Source organism: Panthera pardus, unplaced genomic scaffold, assembly GCF_024362965.1.
Source record: "Panthera pardus isolate Hobbes unplaced genomic scaffold, ASM2436296v1 HiC_scaffold_27, whole genome shotgun sequence".
In the NCBI taxonomy this organism is placed as follows: Eukaryota; Metazoa; Chordata; class Mammalia; order Carnivora; family Felidae; genus Panthera; species Panthera pardus.
The window spans coordinates 105084556-105107513 of record NW_026526843.1 but is presented as its reverse complement, the minus strand read 5'-3'; the positions used below and the strand labels follow the sequence as shown (position 1 = coordinate 105107513).

The window sequence follows — 22958 nt, the reverse complement described above, 5'->3', positions numbered from 1 at the left end:
GCTAATAGCGCAAATATTTGGAACACTCTGTGAAGACCAATTCTGAGAGCTACTAGTATTCTTAAGCGTCCAAGGTATACTATACTTGGACGCTTAATTTGTAATCCTTGAATTCTATCCGTTTCAAGGTGAGTACAAGATCACTTATCCCCATTTTAAGATGTAGCTTTTAAAGCCACAAATTCTGTACTTTAAGTAAAAGACACTTCTTAAAAAAAGTATTGGAAAGCTCTTCTGAAGCATTTTTTATTCTGATCCTAGGATTACTTTTCACTAGTAATGAAGTTTTTTTTCAGCAGACTATCAAAATTACCTCAAAGTTTTATTCTTAGAACAAGCTTTCATAAAATGCAGATATGATTTGTTAAATCGAAATATATTCTCAGTAAAAGAGCTTTTTTCTCATTAAAACATAAACTTTGCTCTTTAAAAGTTACATACATCCAAATTTGGGGGGAAGATGATGAATTACATTTAATAGATCAGGAAAAAAGCACAGTAGGGAGTCTGAATATCATGAGCTAGTTTATAAAAACATTTGGAATGAAGCAGAATACATGTATATAATCTGCTTCCGTAGTCAACAGCCAATGAAAAATCAACTGTAAAAGCCTAATTATAAGCCAAACAAATTTGCTTTGTAAATCTTTATAGGATTTAAAATACATTTTCTTTCCTTGTGAAAAATTGGAAGATTTTATGATTGATACCATTTCTAAGGGGATCATTGGTAAGCTCTTACCATATACATATTTATCATACTGACCCTGGGTTCAAAATGTTAAAATATCACTGTACTAAAGAATCAACATATGGGTATTTTAATGAATAATTTAACAATTTTGCTGAAAAGATCTTTCCCATGCAAAAAAGTCAAGTATAATATGCACTTGGCTAAATATAGATTTGCCTCATACAATGTTTTCAGTAAGGCAGTAATTGTTTTTTAAAAACCAAAGGACCAAAGAAAGCAAAGTGTAAACTATTTAAATCCAAGATGCAAAGACCCTCGGAGCTAGTAAAAAAACATGCCACAGACATTTGTAGGAGTAAAAACTGAAACTGAAGTCTAGTTTTAAAATTGAGAATCCACTACAGATAAAAGGGATCATAAGAACTCTTCAACAACTATGTTAAAAGGACAAGATTCTGATATTTATTTTCAGCTTTCTTATACACTGCCATCCCCAGAATTGTGCTTTCACATCTGAAGGTTTTCCCACACCCTGTACTTTTTTCAGTGCCATTACACTTCTCAGGCTGTATTTTGTTCATGCAAACACGTTGGAATTTTCATGACTCTAGACAGCAACTTCTAAATGACCCAAGCTGGGCCACAGAGACAAGTGCATGCTTCTGCACCTTAGGGGCCTCTCCCTCCCTGCTCCAGCAGCTGTAATAGGAAGCCCTTGCAGTGGGAAGCAAGCAGACCTAGGTTTCACTCAGTCATTCATCATGGGATAAGATTCCTAACCTTTCTGAGCCTGTTTTCTTATCTATAAAATGGAGATAACCTATAGATTCTACCCACGCGGAGAGCGCTTAGCGTACGCGCGACCTGACACACATAAGGTGTTCAAATAAGGAGAATCACTGCTTCTAAGGAATTCCAGGAGGAAATTTGGAAGTCTTGATCTCTTTGGTGATGCTCCCACAGAGTACTCAGTACAAAAGTTTTCAGCTGGGGAGAAAATCCAGTAGAGGACTAAGGGGAAAGATATTGTAGAAGAATAAACCTAAAGATTTCAGCATAGCTACGGAGCATGATTCAGGTCCCTGGAGTGAAGGAGGGCTATTCCTTGGGGAGAGGCAGAACATCCCCTTTCCGCACTAGGAAGCCTCTGCTCAGATCTGTTTGTTACTTCCAAAGAAGACTTAAAATCTCCACAGGTTCGTTTCACCAAGCTTTGCTCACTAGCTTTTAATTTTCGTGAGGCCAGGGTAAGGATCCTGACAAAGAGATGCTATACTCAAGCTGTCTTCATCAGCCACTCTACAGAATAGTTCGGTAGGTCAGTTCATTTAATACTGAACTGTACAGAACATTTCTAATGGCTGAGAAACCAGGAGAAGGGTTTAATATGTGAGAAAAGCTGCTTATTGTATGCAGATTCAGAGTTTCTAATGAACAACTCACTCCTTGAACTTCTAGAGCAGCGCTGTGCAACAGAAGAGCCGCAAATGTGAGCCAATGATTAATTTTACATTTTCTGTACATTTAAAAAAGTAAAAAACATTGGGGCACCTGGGTGGCTCAGTCAGTTAAGCATCTGACTTCGGTTCAGGTCAGGATCTCACAGCTTGTGGGTTCAAGCCCCGCATCAGGCTGTGTACTGACAGCTCAGAGCCTGGAACCTGCTTCAGATTCTGTGTCTCCGTCTCTCTCTGCCCCTTCCCTGCTCTCTCTCTCTCTCTCAAAAATAAACAAACAAAAAAAAAAGTAAAAAACATTTAATAATGTATTTTATTTAGCCCAATATACCCAAAATATCATTTCAAATTGTAATCAATATAAAAATTAGTAATGGGGTCATTTACATCCTATGTCATCTTAATTTTTGAAATCTCCATTCAGATTTGCCACATTTCAAGTATTCAATAGCCGCAAGCAGTGGCCATATCGAACAGCGCAGTTCTAGAGTCATAGATATACACTAAAATTTTTATCAGTAAGAGTAATCTTTTGACACTTCAGCTAGTTTTAACCCCAGTAAATTGAATGGAAAGGCTTTAAATTTTTTTAAAAGGGAGATTTTATAGCAGCACTACCGACAAAAGCCAAAGTATGGAAAGAGTCCAAATGTCCATCGACGAATGAATGGATAAAGATGTGGTATACATATACAATGGAATATAACTCAGTGATCAAAAAGAATGAAATCTTGCCATTTGCAACGATATGGATGAAACTAGAGTGTATTATGCTAAGCGAATTAAGTCAGAGACAGAAATAGATGATTTCACTCATGTGGAATTTAAGGTACAAAACAGATGAACGTAAGGGAAGCAAAAATAAGATCAAAACAGAGAGGGAGAAAAACCATAAGAGACTCTTAAATACAAAGAACAATTTTGCTGGCAGGGTGTTGGGTAGGGGGAATGGGCTAAATGGGTGATGGGCATTAAGGAGGACACATGTTGGAATGAGCACTGGGTGTTATGTGTAAGTGATCAATCACTAAATTCTATTCCTGAAATCGTTATTACACTATGTTAACTAACTTAGATTTAAATTTTTTTTAAAGGAGGGAAATTTCATCAATCTAAAAGAAATCTAATGGAATAGTGTGAATAAAATTTGTGACTATTTTAGTCAGAGGATTGGGCTACCTGACTTCCTAATATAAAAAAAAAAGAAAGGTAAATTCTAAGTTTGATCAGAGTTACTAAGTAGTTTTTCCAAGACTTCTTCAGCATTACAAGATTTTCCTGCAACCATTACTGAAAAATCACAACACTGAAAAGGAGATGTGTTAACAGGGACACATAAAGAAAAGAGGAAATATAAGTTAACACTAACACAAAGAAAAAAGATGATAAATCCACAATGTGGGATACACTAAGGCAATCAGTGATCTTTCTTTTTAAAAAGTAGGGGACTGGGGCGCCTGGGTGGCTCAGTCAGTTAAGCATCCAACTTCGGCTCGGGTCATGATGTCACAGTTTTTGAGTTCAAGCCCCGCATCAGGCTCTGTGCTGACAGCTCAGTCTGGAGCCTGCTTCGGATTCTGTGTCTCCTCTCTCTGCCCCTCCCCCACTTGTGCTCTGTCTCTCTCTCTCTCAAAAATAAATAAATGTAAAAAAAAAATGGGGGACTGTTTTAGGTTAAGATTAGACATACATGAAAACCAAAAGCAATGCATAAATAATGACTGGATTCTAGGGCATTGTGAGAAAAGGGAAGATTTGAATATGGACTAGCTATTAGATGATATTAAGGCCTTATTGTTAATTTACCTAGATGGAATGGCAATGAACTTGGGTAGGATAAAGTCCTTATTCGTACAAGAGGCATGTAAGTTTTTAGGGATGAGGCATTAATGATGTTTGCAACTTATTTTTGAAGGTTCAGCAAAGAAAAAATCTAGACAGAGAAAATATGGTAAAATGTTAACAGTTCTTGAATCTAGATGACAGCTATATAGGTATCCATTATACTATTCTTCCAACTTTTTCTGTGTTTAAACATCCTCATCATAAGGAGAAATTCTAGATGAAAACAGAGACATAACAACCAAATATGCTGTATGAACCTTGATTAAATCCTTAAAAAGTAGCTAAAAAAGACATTTGGGGGAGAAGTGAGAAAACCAGAAAACGAAGTGGGTATTACATGACATTAAGGAATGATTGTTAACTTCAATAATGGTATTATGATTATGTAGGAGAATTTCCTTACTCTTGGGAGATCAGCTGCTTGCTCCAGTAGTTAGGGATGAAGTGTAATAGTATCTACAACTTTCTTTGAAATGGTTTCACATACCTAAAGCCAATGTGACAAGATGATAAAAACACTGACCTACAGGATGTTTATGGGTGATCATTTCACTATTCTTTCGGCCCTTTTTATTTTTTAGAGAAAGAGAGAGAGGGAGCTAGTGGAGGAGAGAGGCAGAGGGAGAGACACAGAGAGACAGGCAGAGACAGAGGGAGACAGAGGGAGGGATGGGGGGATTTTAAGCAGGCTCCACACTCAGTTCAGGGCTGGATCCCATAACCCTGGGATCATGACTTGAGCCAAAATCAAGAATCAGACGCTCAAATGACGAAGTCACCCAGGTGCCCCTCAGACTTTTTTTTTTTTTTTATGTTTAGAAAGTCTCATAATAAGCGTTTAAAAATTTAAAGCTAAAAATAAGAAGTGCGTATCAATATTCCACTTTTCTAAATTTCGGCAAATAGGATAAAACCACAAATCAAAACTGCCTACGCTTTTCCCCATGTAGATTCTCATACTAAAAAAGGACCAGCGCAGATGTAACACGTCTTTATTCCTGTGCCCTTTCTGGCACCATGAATATATAATGGATATTAAAATGGCTTTGTGTGAGACCTGCAGCATACTATGGAAAAATAGATGGGCCCTATTTTCAAGGGAGCTCAAAATAGTATGGTATAAAATAGTTCAAATTCTTATTTCCCAACCCAATTTTCCATTTTAGTTTGGTTTATGAAGTTTTATTTCTAGAGATAAGCTCTCAAAAATTTGCCTAACTTAAAAAAAAAATTGCCTAACTTAGTGGTTCTTAAAATGTAGATAGCCATACAGGCCTACTGAAACTAATATAACACTGTATGTTAACTCTACTGGAATTAAAATAAAATAGAAAGCCACAGATTCCTTTGATAAACATTAACTCTCATATCGCAAAGGTAAGAATCAGAGACACCTACCTTCTATTTGTCTTACCAGTATTATTAAAATAAAAGTGAAAGACTTACACTATATAACAAAGAACTGAAAGATTTCTCTGTGGCCAGGGCTTTATGAAGTTTTCCTAAGAAATTAACTCAAGTAGGAAGCCCTAACATTTTTATTCTGATGAGATGCTCAATACCTGGCCAATGGTTAATAACCACCTCTTATACTACATAAGCAAACAAAATCCATCAGAAGGTACAAGTAATGTTTCATATAATTTACAAAACTACCTGACGGTATTAACTTTCATTTCAGCCAATCACTATTGACCATCATGAGCTGGTGATTAGAATATAAAAAGGCTCTGCTCTAGCACTTAAAAATCACTTACTGCTAAAAATTATCCATCATATTGCACCACAAGAGGAAAATTTTATTTTCTTGTTCACCAGTACTTCCATCTGGACTGAAGTCGGGAGGGTTTTTGTTTCTTTTAGTAGTGGGAAAGCATTTGCATTTAATGTATAAGACAAAACAGGATTCCCCAGGGAAAGAGAGCAACAAAAACAACAGTAAGGAAAAAAAAATCAAATCAGACACAAATGATTTATATAGTTGATGTTGGGAGTGGTTATTATCCAACAAAAAGTGATTAAGAAATGTATTCTTAGCCTCAATTATTTCTGTTAGATCAGTACATTTTGAGAATAAAGATAAAATCCCATAAAATTGAATTCTCTATTAAAAGTGTAAGTTAGGGGCACCTGGGTGGCTCAGTCGGTTGAGCATCCGACTTCAGCTCAGGTCATGATCTCACAGTTCGTGAGTTCGAGCCCCGTGTCGGGCTCTGTGCTGACAGCTCAGAGCCTGGAGCCTGCTTCTGCTTCTGTGTCTCCCTCTCTCTCTGCCCCTCCCCTGTTCATGCTCTGTCTCTCTCTGTCTCAAAAATAAATAAACGTTAAAAAAAAATTTATAAAAAAAAAGTGTAAGTTAATGACATTTCACAACATTTTGGGGTGGGGGGGGGAACATGCCAGGCTGCTGAGTGTTATCTGAAGTCGCAAATTTGTTTATTTTTCAAATGGTGCAAACAACTCTCCTTTGCAAATATTATATTTTTACCGTCAGGCCTGGTAACTAAATCTGAGTAACTATTTAACATGAAGGGTGTCGACCAAAGCTTTAAGTGCGCTTTCTAGAAAGAAGATGCAAGAGGGTAAACAGACCCCCAGAGGTAACCATGTGATTAGAAACCAATTAAGTTAAGCAATTACTGAAACCGCTTTCTCTCCTTTCCGCAAGAAAGGATCACAAGTGAGACTCTGACATAAAAATGAAATATGCTTACATGCAAAAAGGGCAAGGCTGTTTTGAAGAAAGACTATTTTTAAGAGAGAACTGTTACATGGTAAAATGTGCACAGGGATGTTTGATCAATGTAGATAGATGACTGATGGCCTATTTAGTTAGAAATGCCAAAACAATGGTTTTAGACATAAACATGTTTTCATGGTTAAATTTAGTTAGTATTCACAGTGAAATGGGAAAAACAGAACTACTGAAGAGCAGGGAAGAAAATCAACTAGGTATGGGTAGGGAAGAATCACCACTAGGGCCTATTGGTTTTCAAAAGCTATTTTATGTTTACTCACTACGTTTTAGAGGAACACCAAAGTGCTTTAATGCACGTCATTCAGAACTACAAAACTCCTCTCAACTCTAATTTCAGCATGTATCACTTAAATTAATTTTTAAAAACAGAGCTAGCCTGATGCAGTTCAGATGTAATTACTTTGTGAAAAGAAAGAAGAGCTAAAGCAAACCTGAAATATTTTGCATTACGTAATTATGCTTCAACTTAAAACAAACTACTCTACTACCTACCTGGTTCATCTTTCACCCACAAAATGTGTTTTTAAAAACCTAAATGCACAAGCTACAACAAATCAGACTTCTTACACATAAACTATTCTTATAAACTATTCATTCTCTTTTTAGCTCCTGACCAAGCCTGGGAATGTCACCTATATGAGTCCTATCTATTGCTTTCAAATGCACTAACCTTCTCAAAAACACTGGATGGGGTCATCAAACAAAACCTGATGTTCTGTATGATGGTATCGGTATGTCTCCAGCGTCTTCTATCATGCCGCAGCCAAGACTGCACAGCCTCGTACAGCTCTATCTCTGGGAACCTGCTCAGATGATCATTATCCAAATAAGACATGAGCTTCTCAAAGCTAAGATAAGACAGGAAGTCAGGCCTGGACATGAGTGGCACAAAGTTGTCTAGCAGAAAGGCGTCCAACTTCTCCCTGACTCCCTCGATGTTAACACCAAAATCATCTAAGAGTCTCATAATTTCTGCACAATTTTCTAAGCAGATTTTGGCTAACAGAAAAGAGCAGCAGAACTTCACCACTTCTATAAGTTGAACATACATGGCAGCCTGAAGGATCTCATGAACAGTATTCATACTCAGTTCTATAGTTCCATAGTACATAAATTGAAGCACGTGGCTGAAACCAGTAGCAGTTAAACCTTTTAAATGAATTTTGTCCTGATCTCGCTCCCTCATGTCTGCAGTAAACATAATTCTGAAGTAATCACTCTGGGTGGCCAAGAGTGCTTTATGGGCCTGGAACTGATGATCTTCAATAACCAGAGTGACATCAAGAAGCAATCCCTCCTCATACAGTGCTCTGAACCCAGCAGAGACACTGGTGTCATGGATGGAGGAACAGAATCCTTCCACGTCCCCTGCCATGAATCACCTGGAAGAAAGGTAATCAAAGAAAACTGTGTTAATCATTTCCATGCATTCTGAAGACATTGTTAACTTAAGAGCTTAAACAATTTTTCATAATCATCTCAATTCCACTGCCTAAATCATAAATGTCCAAGCCCTTTGGGAGAAGACAACCTAAAGGTTTGCAGGATAATGTTTTGGCTTCCCTACCTGGGGAAAAATATATCTAAATGATCACGTATCTATCAAACAATGGTAAATTGTTAACTTACAAACAATATATGCCTATCCCACTGATTTTACACCGTTCACCAAATATATTTCAATATGTTCCCAGATTTTCAACACAAAAAGAATTTCTCAGCCAAACGCTAAATTATGAGAAAAAACAACAAGAAAGAAACCAAACCAAAAAGTACCACAGTTGACCTTGAACACTCTTAGAAACTTACCCAAAGGAAATAATGAGATAAATACGCCAAATTGTACACACACAAGATTTTCTTTCTAGCCTTACTTACAATAAAAAAAAACTGGAAAGTATTCAAAAGCCCAACAAGAGATTATTAAATAAATATGGTGCATGCAGTTCTATAATGGATAACTTTAACAACTAAAAATGATGGCAGCAATATACCTACTCTGACAAAGGATATTTATTAGGTACTGTTATGTGAAAAAACAAAAAAGCACACAACTACAGTTTACTTGGTGCATTTTCCAAAATTAAATACACACACGTATGTTTAGATGAGAAAAAGTCTGGAGGAATATATACCAAAACGATGTCCCTGGGTAATGGGATTTCAAGAAATGTTGAAGTTTACCTTTTCTTTTTTACTTACCTCATTAACCTTATCCTAAGAAAACAATGATCACACATTGCTTATATATTTAAAATATAAATATATAATTTTTAAAGGGAATTAAACCACATTTTTGCATATCCGAGAAATGAAGCCGAGACAGTGGACTGATAATTAGATCTCCGAAGCAAAATCAACTAATTCAGTCTATTAGACTGTTTATGAAGCAAAGCAATTTTCTCCTTTTCACACAAGCACCCTCCCTCATACCCTGCCCGCCAGCCATCTATCCTCTCCTCTCAACCTCACACAGCTTGGGGCCTCCTCCGTTCCCCGAATTCCCTCCCTACCCTTTCCACTGTGCCCTGTGGAATATTGCTTCAGTGAAAACAAACTCCCCTACAGCCTCCTGCTGGTCACAAAGTTTTTCCCGCAGTCTGATTTAAATATGAAAACATACTCCTCTATAGCTTATAAACCTACTTTCTAAGGCTCCTTTTTAGCTCTCTACTGTCCTTTTTCTAAAACACGGCCTTTTGCTCAGATAAAAATTCATCTTCTATTGCTTCTTGTCACTTGTCACAAACACACATCCAGATCGATCACTCTCTCATGCACGTTTGCCAACAACTTTGGCACCTGGCTAAGACTCATGTTCTCCACCTCTTCGATGTTCACATAAGACCACTCATCCAAAACCTGAAGAGTCAAATTTCCCTGACCACCTCAACTGCTTCGGCCTCCCTCTTTACTCCATTTTAAAATCTTATTCCTGTACCTGCTAGATGTCAACACAATCCATAACTGGTCCCCATCTAAAATCTTAACTGTCGACTCTTCACTCTGGCTTAATCTTTGCCTCCCTTTTCACTTGGTCTATCGTTTCCAAACTTTACCTGTATCCTTCTCCAGCTTAGATCTTCTGGTGTTGGACACAATCTCCCAAGTTCTTTCCTTTCCAATCTCCCCACTCTATTACCAAAACCTCCTCCTTTACTTGCTAAAAGAGTACTTCTGTGTGCCAGGCATTATGTTAGGCATGGGGGAATGTGCCTTTCAGGAATCCCCTCTGCACCCTGGATTTGGAAGAAGCCTCTGATGCTGAAAGTGAAAGGCATCTTCTGTGGACATGCTAACAGCTCTACGTATCCAATCTTGTGAGTAGACTATCACGGTATTTTTCTTTGTTTCATCAATGTTATCTGTGACACCCCATATTTAACTTCTTGATGTATTAACCCATTGATTCAGTAGTTACCCCCATCTGAAGTCACCTTAAAAAAAAAACACCTTTGTTAATCAGCAAGACAAAAGTCTGAAAGAATAATATGCCAAAATGTTAAAAATGGTTATCTCGGGATGGCAGAGTATCAAGAAGTTCTAATTTTTTCCCTTTTGCTGACCTGTGTTTTCTAATCTATCTGCAGCAAAAGTATATGATTGTTTTGAAAATTCATTTTTAAAAATATTAAGAAAAACTAATCGCCAAGTCCAATGGTTATAGACTAGTCCCTATTTTGCAGAATCCTTCCGCAACATGACTTACTCCCTTGGCTCAGTTTCATGAAATTACTTCCCTGATTCTCTTCCTATTCCTGGGCTGTTTATTTCTCAATCTCCTCCCTGGCCTCATTTTTCTTGAGTTGTTCCTTAAACACTGGTGTTCCCCAGAATTCTGTTCTCGGACCTTTTCTCTTTTCATCTTAACACCGTATCTCCTTCAATGATCTCATCTAAACCCATGGTTTCTTCTAACACCTACCTTTACCAAAACCTTGACTATCTCTGTCCAAATAGTGAATGGTTGCTAAACATTTCTTCTTGTGTCCCACTGGGATCTCAAAAACATCATGTCTAAAAGTAATCGTAATATGACCTTCTCCCAACCGGTTCTTTCTTCCATATTCCTCATCTTACCAAGAGGCAGTCTAGGTGACTCTCTCACTCAATTTGTCCCTAACTTACCTGCAAGTCTTACTGATTAAATTATATATATATACAATCACTTACCTAAGACAGCAAAGTATGCACACAGTGAAATTACTATCAAGTTTTTTATTAGTACTCCATTGTTCCAAAAGCTATATTTTCACTTTGAAGGCAGAACACAAGAGGTTTGTCTACCATGTGGAAAACAGATATAAAATAATTTAGACGCTACAAGTAATTCTTGGCAAAACAACTTTACTAACACATTCGAGATTAAAGTAAGATATGAGGGGTTTTTTCGTGAATTATTTTTAAAGGTAAAATTAATGAGCTTAGAATCTTCCAAGTGATATGAGGCATACATACACAAATGCGCACTGGGAACAAAAGGAACGTCACACGGCGTGGTATCTGAATAATCAAACATTATGGTTAATAGCAGACTACCCACATCACACTAATGATCAGTTTTCAAAATAACTGGAACTTAAAAATACAATAAATTGGACCAGATGAAATGTCTGATATTTCATTATCTTTCTCAGGATCATTATGGACACCAATTATCACTGTGACTTGTCAAGATACTGGTCACGTTTAATGGAGATTTAGTAATAGAAGACTCGACCTCAGGGTTTGTATACGTGAGAATAGGCTTCTTTGTGTTTTATTCATCTGTTATTTTGACAATGCCTAGAATACCATATATTTCACTTCCTGTCAAAGTAACACTCTCTATTCAACAGTTATCACTATCTGATAAGGTCTCCAACAGCTATTATTCACCTTTCTGGAAAAGGTTTCATCTGAAGGAAATTTTTAAAAGGAGATACTATGCTGCAATAAACATAGAGGGGCATATATCTTTTTGAATTCATGTTTTCGTCTTTGAGTAAATACCAAGAAGTGGAATAACTGGGTCATATGGTAATTCTATTTTTAATTATTTGAGGAACCTCCACACTGTTTTCCACAGTGACTGTACTAATCTGTAGTAACCAAGATATGGAAGCAACCCAAGTGTCCACTGATCAATAAGTGGATAAAGAACACGTGTATGTGTATGTACATACATACACATACTATAGAATATTACTCAGCCATTAAAAAAAGAATGAGATCTTGCCATCTGCAACAACATGGGACAGCCCTAGAGAATATACTGCTAAGTGAAATAAGTCAAAGACAAATACCATATGATTTCACGCATATGTAGAACTTAAAAAACAAATGAACAAGGAAAGAAAGACGAAAAACAGACTCTTAATACAGAGAACAAACTGGTGATTGCCAGAGGGGAAGCTGGCAGGGGGAATGGGTGAAAATAAAGAGAATTAAGAGTACACTTCTCCTGATGAGCACTGAGAAATGCATAAAATTGTTGAATCATTATACTGTACACCTGAAACTAACATAAGACCATGTTAATTATACTTGAATTTTAAAAAGTACAATTAAAAAATTTTTTTAACATTTATTATTGAGAGACAGAGGGAGACAGAGTGTGAGCCGGGGGGGGGGGGGGGGGGGGTGCAGAGGGAGACACAGAATCTGAAGCAGGTTCCAGGCTATCAGCACAGAGCCAGACGCGGGGCTCGAACTCACAAACCCCAGGATCATGACCTGAGCTGAAGTTAGATGCTTAACCGACTGAGCCACCCAGGCGCCCCTAAAAAGTACAATTTTTTAAAATAAAAATAAAAGGAGAAACTATGATTTCTCAAAAAAAAAAAAAAAAAAAGCAATCTAGGTTCCAGATACTTACTATGGTAGAAACATCATAGGGCAAAGAAGAAAAAAAAAAAAAAAAAAAGGAGAATGATTGGTAAACTGTGAGTCAAAAGACCCTAAAAAATATAAGGACAGCACCCATACTCCTCTGGGATCCAGCACACCAAGGGGGACTCCAAGCAGGCAGGCTTCACTCTGTGATCCTGTCCAGTCACATACGGTCAGACTGGGGTGGGAAATATGAGTCAAGAGGAACACTCTCTTGTCAAGAATTTAGAAAAAGGAAAAAGAGAGAGACGTGCACTGACTGTGTATGACTGGAACTGGAACATGTCAAAAAGCAGCTGTAGGCACCAACTTCTGCCTGCCATGTGGGCCGAATATCAGAGAAAGCCAGTGAACTGAGAAAGAAGGATAAAGCCAAGACAAGAGGACAGGGAGTGCTCCCTAACACCTTCATTTTTCCAGTTCCTAGGCTCAGCTCTATATCTGCCCTTGGGTTCTAAGAGAAATCCTTCCATGCTTGGAACAAATTCCTACTTTACTACTATAGGTGTGTTTTCCCTTCACATAACCATGGTCCCTAACTAATAAGGTTTTAGAACAGAAACTGCTATACTTTAAGTTACTCAAACCTTCTTGGTCTTATCTCTGCATCTGTAAAATTGAGAACATTCACCATGAGGACCTCAAAATTTTTAGTCAGATAATTTCTCATTTATTCTCCTACTTTTTATAAGACTTTACAGAGGTATAATGCACTTACGTAGGTGTGCAGGCTAAATAACCTGTAGCTATTTTTCAAGCCTTAGCAATTCATTTGTGAAGTTTACTTGATCTAAATTGATTTCTAAAACTAATTTGTGATAGCTGGGACTTATCAGTAACTTCTACATGAAAAAGTTTGGTGCATCTATCAATAAGACTAATAAGTAATAGCTTTAGAGCAACAGCAGTATTTTGTATTTTTATTTTTATAAGGAGAAAACAATAAAATACTCCGTGATTAACTGACCAACATTTAATCTCTAAATGGAAATAGTTGAGTTAAAAGCACAGGTGTGGAGTCATATGCCTGTTTTGAATCCTGGTTCTAACTTCTTCCTAGCTTTGAGAACTTGGGGCAAGATATTGAGCCTCTCTGTGCTCTAATGTCCTCACTTGTAAAAAGCAGGCACCAGTATCAACAGAACCTTCCTCACAGGTTGCTGTGAGGACTGCAGGAGTTAATACACGTACAGACTTAGTTAATACATGTAAAGACAGTATATGGCCCTTAAGTACACCATAATGTTAGGGCTCATTATTAGGCCCCTTCAGTTGGTGCTAGTGGAACCAAGAGAGTCAAACGGCCACTTTAAAAGTCCAGTTGCCTCAGGGAGCCTAGGTGGCTCACTCAGTAGAGCATGCGACTGGATCTCGGGGTTGTGAGTTCAAGTCCCACAGAGCACGTAGAGATCACAAACAAACAAACAAACAAGTCCAGCTGTCTCTAGAGAACCCTTCTCCCTAGCAACAGCACTTCCTTAGAACCCCAACCTGTCTTATCAGTGAAGTCTCTTAGGAGCCAGGCCAACTCTAACTTGATAAAGAAACTAAGGTCTATGGGTGAAATTTTTCAAGGTCATACAACTAGTTAGAAATAGAGTTAAAACTAGAATTTAATTTACAAAAAAAATGTGTTTTGTTAGAAAGAGCAAAACTTTTGAAATTAGAGTGCTTTCTAGTACTCACCACCTGCATGACCTGGAGAAATGTAGTTAACTTCCTGACCTCAGTTTCCATTCATACATTAGGAATTATCATCACCACCACCTTATTATTGAATTGGGGTAGTGATTAAATAAAGTCACTTCAATGCCTAGCCCAGAGCAAGGCATCCACCAGAGGTCAATCAATGATGGCTTTCATTGTTCAACTCTTGCCTAATGCTCCTTTACCATCCAAAAAAAAAACAAAACAAAACAAAACAAAAAACCATAGGAACTTGGTACCTCTCAAAATCACCTCTACAGACCCCACATCTCCCTAAAGTTTATTAAAATGAAAATTCCTAAGAGATCAGGAGATCTCTTACTGGTAGTCAAAACACTGGACTTCATTTTACAATGGCATTATTTTCTACTTTTTCTCAACACACAAGTATAATTTTCTAGCTTTTATGGGCTTTTCAAGTTTTTCTGCCCTAACCAGGGTAGCCACTCTCTGTATCTGTGCTGTTCAATATATAAGCCACTAGACATGGGGATATAGAGCACTTGAAATGTGGCTCGTCCAAATTGAGATGTGCTCTCAGTATAAAATGAATGCCAGATTTTTGAAGATTTAGTACAAAAAAACCCTGTAAATTATCTCTTTACACAATTTTTTGTACTAATCACATTGAAATAATACTTTAGATATAATGGGTTAAATAAAATGCACTAAAAGTAACCTCACCTGTTTTTTACTTTTAAAAAAAAACTGTGGCTGTAAAAAATTTTAAATTACATGTGTCTTGTGTTATATTCTATTGGGCAGCACAGAGCTACAACATCCATGTTTAAGGCATCAAACAACCAAACTTACAAAGGAACATGTGAAACAAAACCAACTTGTTCACAATCCATACCCTGGAAGCTACAAAGAAAAGAAAAAAAAGTGAGGCTTAAAATAAAAACACAAAACACCCATGTAAGCAAACAAAAAAAAATAATACCTACAAAGAGGAAATTATAAGGATACAAAAAAAAACCCACAAAATCTTATGCATAAGAATTTTCTTTAAAATTATAGCAATTCATGGAATAAATAGTTTTAAGAATGAATCTCTGTAAAACTAAACTCAAATAAGGACTATAAATCAATGAGGTCTGGCGAAAAAAATCCATTCAGGGGTTTTGAGAAGAGGTATTTACTGACTTACAAGATGTTCCATGCACATAAATTCTGTATCCTCACTTTTCAAAACAGATCATCAGATTAAATATATATATATATATATATATATATATATATACATACACACACACACACACACACAAATATTCTACACTTGGCCTTCAGAATTTCAAATGGCAGGTTTTTTTTTTTTTTCAAAAGGGGAACCAACTTAAAACTAAATGACAAGACATAATTACTTCACTAGGAAAAAAATACTGAAGAGTTTGTCTTGTTTCATAAACTTGGCACTGATTAAAGAGAAACCTTCGTATTTTCTACACCTAAGAATGATTAGTATAGTGATTTTCAAAGTACAGTCCAGGGATAAATGAGGTCCTAGTCCCCTAAAAGAAATCCACCAAGTCAAAACTATTTTCAGAGTCATAATTTTAAAAGTTGTCTGTCTTTTCCAGAACTTTCATTCTCTGTTTTCCAGAGGCTACACGTGTGATACGGTAACAGACTGAATGCAGAAGCCTATAGGAAGCCCACTGTCTTTAAGTCAGACATTAATCAGATCTGCAAAATGATGCCACTCTTCTCACCAAGTTTAGTATGGTTTTGGAAGACAGTTAATTTTCATTAAAAAAATGTTATTCAGATTAACCTGTAATGGGTTTTTTAAATAAACTGTATGTACAAATATTTTTTAAATTTCCCTGTTTTAATTTCTATTTTAGTAAATATAAATAGATACAACCCACATCAACAGAAGCTCTTAAGGGTCCTCCAAATATTTAAGAGAATAATGAGGTCCTGAGACCAAAAGGTTTGAGTGCTCCTGACGGTCTAAGAGATTGATGACAACACACACATGCACAAAACATATTCTTCCTACCTCTGCCCTGGAAGACTATTACTGCTATTTATATCACAGAAATTTCTAACAGTTCAAACTCTCTAGTGACCAGTAAAGAAAGAAGTCTGATGGGGGTAAAATTGGACAGGAAATTAAACGCAAAGAAATTAAATGCTTCCTTTTCAGTTAGAAGGCTGCCATTCCAATCTCAAGGCAAAATTTTAGGCACTTAAATAGAAGGTATTTCAAAATCAACCTCCATGTTTATGCCTTAAGCAATAATTTACTGCTTTCACGTTCCTCCCAAAGCTCCTTGAAAATTCATACAAAATCTTAAGTCATTCGGAACAAAAGCTAGATTCTCAAAGCTTGATACACTTGTTTTCAACGAAAAATTTAAATTATTTCATACTACCTTCTTCCTCAAACTGGTGGCTTACCAAAGCTGATGCCTAATGCAGAAAATCCCATACTCGCACACTGAAAAGAAAATGCAAGGCTTACTATAGACAAAAATAGAATCATGGAGTTTCTCACAATTTCTGTTAACTTATAAAAAAGAAATTTTAAGTTCAGCAATCTCAAAGTGGTTAACTTCTCAATCTAAAAGCAAGAAAAATGTAAAAACATCCTATATTAGCAGTCATTTTATTCTTGGATACGCTATTCAAATTGAGAGACAACTCAGTTTAATATGGGAGGCAAGGCAACATAACTTTAATTTACTTAATACTGGAAATTCTTTCTTATCTATCTAAATGTTCTTACAACTCAGTACCAAACTGCAAATGACCGTTTAACTGAGCTTTTAGGAAGGCTCTGGGTCCTCCAGCCAGGTTGGCACCTATTATCCAAATTACTTCACTTTTCAGGTATGTTTAGCATTTAATCATTCTATACCACAAGAAAACTTATAAGAAAAAAAAAAACCACTCCTGCTTCAATGCTATTTTTTCATCAGAAGATTTTCATTTAATGCTCTGCCTATTTCTCACTACAAGCAGTAGTAGTCCAAGAGTGATGTCATGGAAAACAGCTTCCCTAGCCTTTAGAGATTGGATCCAGTGAGAATTCTAGGAAAAGCCTCTACTGGGGAATAAAACTCCAAATCTTCTAAGTTATATCCTAACAAGAAAACATCAATATTATAGTGTTAACATTTTAGTTCTCTACAAGAATTATACAAACAAACTAAATCTTTTGGAAGGGATCTTGATGTCCTGATACAGATTTCCTGCAAATCTTTAAATGATGTAGAATCATTAACTAAATTCAATGATTTTATCAGAGACAAAGAATAAATTTTCTATCTGTTCTTATTTGCTTCAATGATTCAACCAGATGAGCTTTAAAGGCCTTATATTAAAAACAGAGTATCTGAGGAAATACCTCCCCTTTTCTAATTTCTTCCAAAGTTAAAATTTCTAATTCTGAAAAGGCCTTCCACTTTTGTACCAGCGGCAATACAACATATACCCACAGCAAAAATGAACCACAAGAGCCCCTCCAATGATTCTTAAAATAGCAATAATAGTATTATCTCCTATTATTCTCCCCCTTGTACCCCTTGCCCCAGATACACTGGCCTCTTTTGCTATTTCCTGAAAACCAGCCATACACCCATCCTAAGACTTCTACACTTGCTGTTCCCTCTACCTGGATCACTATATCTCCAGATACATAGGGCTCCCTTCAGGCCTTTACTCCAGTGTCATCTCAGTGAGGCTTTCCCCAAACCCCATCTTTAAAATTAAAGACAAACAAACAAACAAAAAAACAAAACCCACTGCCAGAAATCCTCACTTTACTTTTCTGCTTAGTTTTTCTCTATAGTATATTAAAATTGAGTCCTTGTTTAGTTTACTGTTTGGGTTGTTTTTCTTTTTTCTGGTTTTGCTTTGACTGTTGTATCCCTCACAACCTAGAAATAACAGCGCTTGGCACATAATAAGTGCTTAATAAATATTTGTTGGATGAACAGATAAATTTATCCGTTCATTTACCGCATAACGATCCATGTTCTGTAACCACCCCTGATTTAAAAATGAGAAAAATCAAAGCTCACAGAGGTTAAGAAACCTGCCCGAGGCCCTGATCCTTAAGCGGTGGAGTTGGGGTCCGTCCCACTTCAGAGCCTCTATGTTTAATCAGTATCCTACAAGGCTTCACCAGTGACTCTTAATTTCTTTTCAATAAAAAAACCCCACACAAACTACCGCATGCCAGTTCAGAGAAAATATACGCTAATAAATTAATCCAACCTCTCAAACTAAATATTAATTCTCCTTACAGTTAACGTTATTTACTCTTAAAATATTTACAAAGTGAAGGGCGAGCTGACAGCAGACCAGCTAATTTTTGGGACGCAACTGAAATGAAAATTCGGGCCCCCTTATCCAAAAGCTGGAAAAAAGTGTCGTTAAAGGTACTAAAATAAAAAGTTTTCTCCTTTCTTCTGAGGTATCTCTCGACTTATTGGTGTTTTTTTATTTGCTGTTTAACGCGTTCTAAGTAAAGAAAAATTAAAAATTTAAATTAGCATGAGTTTCATCATTCACCTTTATATTGTACAATGCCAGTTTTATGTGCAGATTATTATACCAACTTCGAGGCCCTTCTGAACACCCATGAAGGCCAAGCCAGCCCTGGTTCCAAGATTTTTGCCCCAGATAACCCAAATCAAGGCAGAGAGAAGGTCAAACCTTGAAATTCCCAATAAAGCAATGATTTACCAAAATTTTTTCTTCAGGACAAACGATAAGTCCGATGTATAAAAGCCTAGCACATTACAAGAGGCTCTACCATCTAATTTAATCCTACCCACTTATATTACTCGATCTTTTTACAAAACACAAAAGCATACTCTAAAAAACAACCAGGATTAGATTATAAAATAAAAAGTCTCAGAAAACCATTTGTTGGCTAAAAATAACAATATACTAAGAAAAATGCTTCTCTTTCACTTTTTGTGGGCCATTTTTAAACCAAAACATACTACATGGTACATTTTTGATGTACCCAGTAAGAATTATTCCATACTGATCTGTTTTTACACATATGTATTATAAAATCTGACAAATAAGTCCAAACCACAAATATTACTATTCTATTATTTCTCCCAAGTTAAATCAGCAATAGAGCGCAAATTAACACCCTTTACCACTGAAAAACTGGTTTTAAGCACCTACTAAGTGTTGTGATGACTTAAAAAGAAAATTAAATTACACAAATACTAGTACATTGCCAAAAAGTTGAAAATTTCTACACATTTCTAGATCTGTTAAGAATTACAGAAATCTGAATGCATTTGTGAGCTCTTCAAAAATAATTTTCAAATTAGTAGAGATATCCAGGCATCCTGTTCCCTAGATATGAAAAACAGCATTAAAATTAAAGAATATACCTTAAAAGCATTTTCTAAGTTACAATTTAATCAGATCAACAAAAATAAATGTAAATTCGGAAAACACAGAAGACTAAACACAAAGTGTTAAATAAATATTCCGAGTAAGAAAACGGGCATAAGCGGCCTAGAAAAATGAAAAGCAAAGCACTACAGTAACGTTAAATTTGAATTAAAGAATACCGTTATTTAAATAAGCAGTTAGCATTTCGTAGGAAGAAGGCCAAGCAACGTGACTATTATATATCTGGTCGATTCACAGCACTGCTTCGCTATTCCGTACTTATTGCTTACTCTTATAATACAGAAAAAAAAAAAAAAAAAAAAAGAGGCAGCAACAGTTAGCCACTACAACGTTAACCACTCTGGCAAGGGTTACTTAAAAAATTGCTTTGCATTTTTACAACACTTTACAGCTATAGGTTATTTTCATATATATGACCTCATATAGTCCTCACTACCCTGTGATGTGGCTATTACCGACTAGATTTCATAGATAAGAAACCGAGGATCAGTAAGCGATTTTCTCAGCGTCACCCGGTCGAACCCAGACCTTCTGATTCCACGTTTTATGCCTCGCATTTCGCATACTTCTATTCCAGGCATAAACAGAATTTTTAAAGGGAAGGAACGGGTTAGGGAGAAAATAATCATGGTACCTGCAGCTGTGTGCTGCAAAAAATGGCTGAATTATGCTTCTTCCTTCTCCCCCCCCCCCTGAAAAAAATTAGATTTCAAACAATTTAAGTAAACTCAAAGACAAATTAGTTCCCGGCGTCTACCAAATGTTTGACTCGGGTCTGTGCAGAAAAGGCTACCAAATCGGTGCCGAGCGCGGGGACGCGGACGAAGCCCGGGCTCCTGCAGGCCGGAGGGCCAGGGGCGGCTACGCACCTCGGGGGTCTGTCCAGCCTCTAGTGGACGGCAGTCTGCATCAGGAAGAAGCGGGCCGGCGGGCCAGGCGGTGGGCGGTCGGGCCCCGGGATGGCACTCGGCAGGCTCCTCGAACCTCTACAAGGGGCCGCTCCCGGGCCGGGCCGGCGCGCTCCGGCGGGGGGCGAGTCTGCGCGCCTGCGGCCCCCTCGGAACCAGTCCTGGGAAAGAAGACAGCGCTGAGTCGCGAGTCGAGACAGTCGGGCTCGGCACAAGGCGCAAGGCGGCGCGGCGTCGGGGCCGGGCCCGGCCTTGCCAACGCCAGGAGCCTCGCGGCGCCCGGCGGGGCTCGGCTGGAGGGCCGACTCGGGGCCACGGGCGGGGAAAGGGGCTGGGGGGCTGCGGGCAGCGGCAGATGCACGGGTGGTAGCGGCGTCGACGACGGCGTCTCCGGGCTTCTGCCCCGAAGCGCGCCGAGCCTCAGGATCACCCACGCCGGGGGTGGAGGAAGGCGGGAAAGGGGCGGGCAAGGGGCGGAGCGTGCGGGGCCACGAGCCAGGGGCCGCTCCGGGCCGCGCGCCCCCTGCGGGCCGCGGGAGCCGCCCGGGGCCGGCCCAGGGAGGCGGGGCCCGCCGGCAGGGGGCTCCATGCGCCGTCGTCGCAACGCGGAAGCCTGCCACGCGGGTAGGGAGGTCGAAGGGTGGGAAGGCAACAGTTGGAAAGCAGGCCTCGGAGGCGCCCTCGTCCCCCATCGGCGCCTCGAGGGGGCCCGCGCGCGGGCCACGGCCCGGAGGGTGTTTACCTTCCCCCTGGTCGAGCGCCAATGCCGCCATCTTTCAGCCAGCGCGCGTCACTTCCGGCGCCGGGGGAGCGGGAGCGGGTGTGGGAGCGGGGTGGGGGCAGGGCTGTCCCACGCCCGCGGGGCCCCACGTTCAAGCCGGCCACGCCGGCGGGCCCCACCGAGAGAATAAGGCGGCCGGGCGCTGCACTGCGGCCTCGGCTCGACGCGGTTTCCCTCGTGGCGTCGCCGTCGGGGCTGGGAACGCCGGGTGGTGCTTATCCCCTCGCAGCGGTCTCGCTTAGTCTGCATGAGCGGTGGTCTCAAGCTACTGCGGGTGCGCCCACCCTCGACAAAGTTGAGGGTTGGGGCGCCCGGAAAATGTCTTTTTGCATCTTGAATACCACGGTGGGGGTGGGGGAGTCTGCGACGACGTGGAGGAAGCCTTGCCCTACCTACCTGTTTTATAAAATTGACTACTTCTGCGCCAAATGACATCATTTTTGTAAAGCAACTTGCAGGAGATTATTGCGTCATAGTTCCACTTGGCTTATTGCACAGCAATTACTCTTTCGGGAATGCATTTCCCAGAGGTGGGAAAATTCATAGAAAACGGCATGTCTGCCCCACAGAAATGTCGGATCTAAAAACGCTGTTCTATTTGCGTCAAAATAAGATGGCAAGAACGAACATTCAGAGAGCAGTGATTTTTGGGGTGGTTGTTCTTTTTAAATAAATCAGCTGTAGAATTTGAGCTAATGTTTTTTAAATATATCGCCGTACTTGATTTAAGAATGTAGAACCATACTAAAGCCTGTTTTGTAAATTTATTATTGTGAAACCTCTTTGTGAGAAAAATGTAAATGACAGAAATACACAGCTGGAGGCCAGTGGTTCTACAACTAACCTTAAATTAAGTCATCCAGTGCCCCTTTCTAATCTAAAACTGAGGATCTCCTACCCTAACCCCCACTCCACCCCCCACCGCCATTTTTTCTCTCTACACCAATATCCTCATGAATTTACAGTGAGGTGTGTGGCTAAAAGCGATCATTATCTCTTTCTAGCAAACTTGAACATGTCATGTTTCCCAAGAGGCCAAGATAGCACACGGTGTACTTTTTTGCTGAAGTAGACTAGTTCGTGGGAAAAAATAAAGAATCACCTGAATCCTAAGGAAATAGGGAAATAAGCTTACTTTTTCTGATTTAAACTATAAAACAAGCTTTAAAAAACTGTAAGCCATAAAATATACTTTAAAATGACATACATATAACTTTGAACATTTGCGTTTTCATACATTATTCTTGAACATTTAAAATGGGTGAATTTTGATTCTTGTGTATTAGCCAACAAACATACACTTTGAGGTATACATAGTGTAGCACTGACCTGTACAGAGAGAGACTTACGTTCTTGAATCAAGCAGGAATTGAAATGTGTCTGTGTTGTGTGTAGCTGGTATATATACCTACAGTGAGTAATGTCATGAACCACTGTGATCATTACACCCCTTATGGCATGACGTGGCCTCATATATGACATTCCGTTATATCCAAAACGTCTTTTTTAAAAGTACTGTTTCTGTGTGCTGTGTCTTTTCACC

At 38.6% G+C, this 22958-nt stretch overlaps 1 protein-coding gene across 2 annotated transcripts in view; it reads right to left on the bottom strand.

Moving 5' to 3' along the window:
• Positions 1-21013, bottom strand: part of KLHL15 (kelch like family member 15) — a 35891-nt gene extending 14878 nt beyond the window's left edge. The window contains exons 1-2 of one of the 2 annotated variants that reach the window (XM_019433528.2): positions 20596-21013; positions 7425-8136 (exon numbers count right to left, since the gene is read on the bottom strand). In XM_019433528.2, coding sequence (XP_019289073.1) covers positions 7425-8129 — 705 coding nt within the window. In that variant the 5' untranslated portion in view covers positions 8130-8136; positions 20596-21013. The remainder of the gene's footprint in view (positions 1-7424; positions 8137-20595) is intronic. The other variant, XM_019433526.2, reaches the window with a different exon arrangement.
• Positions 21014-22958: the final 1945 nt, after the last annotated feature.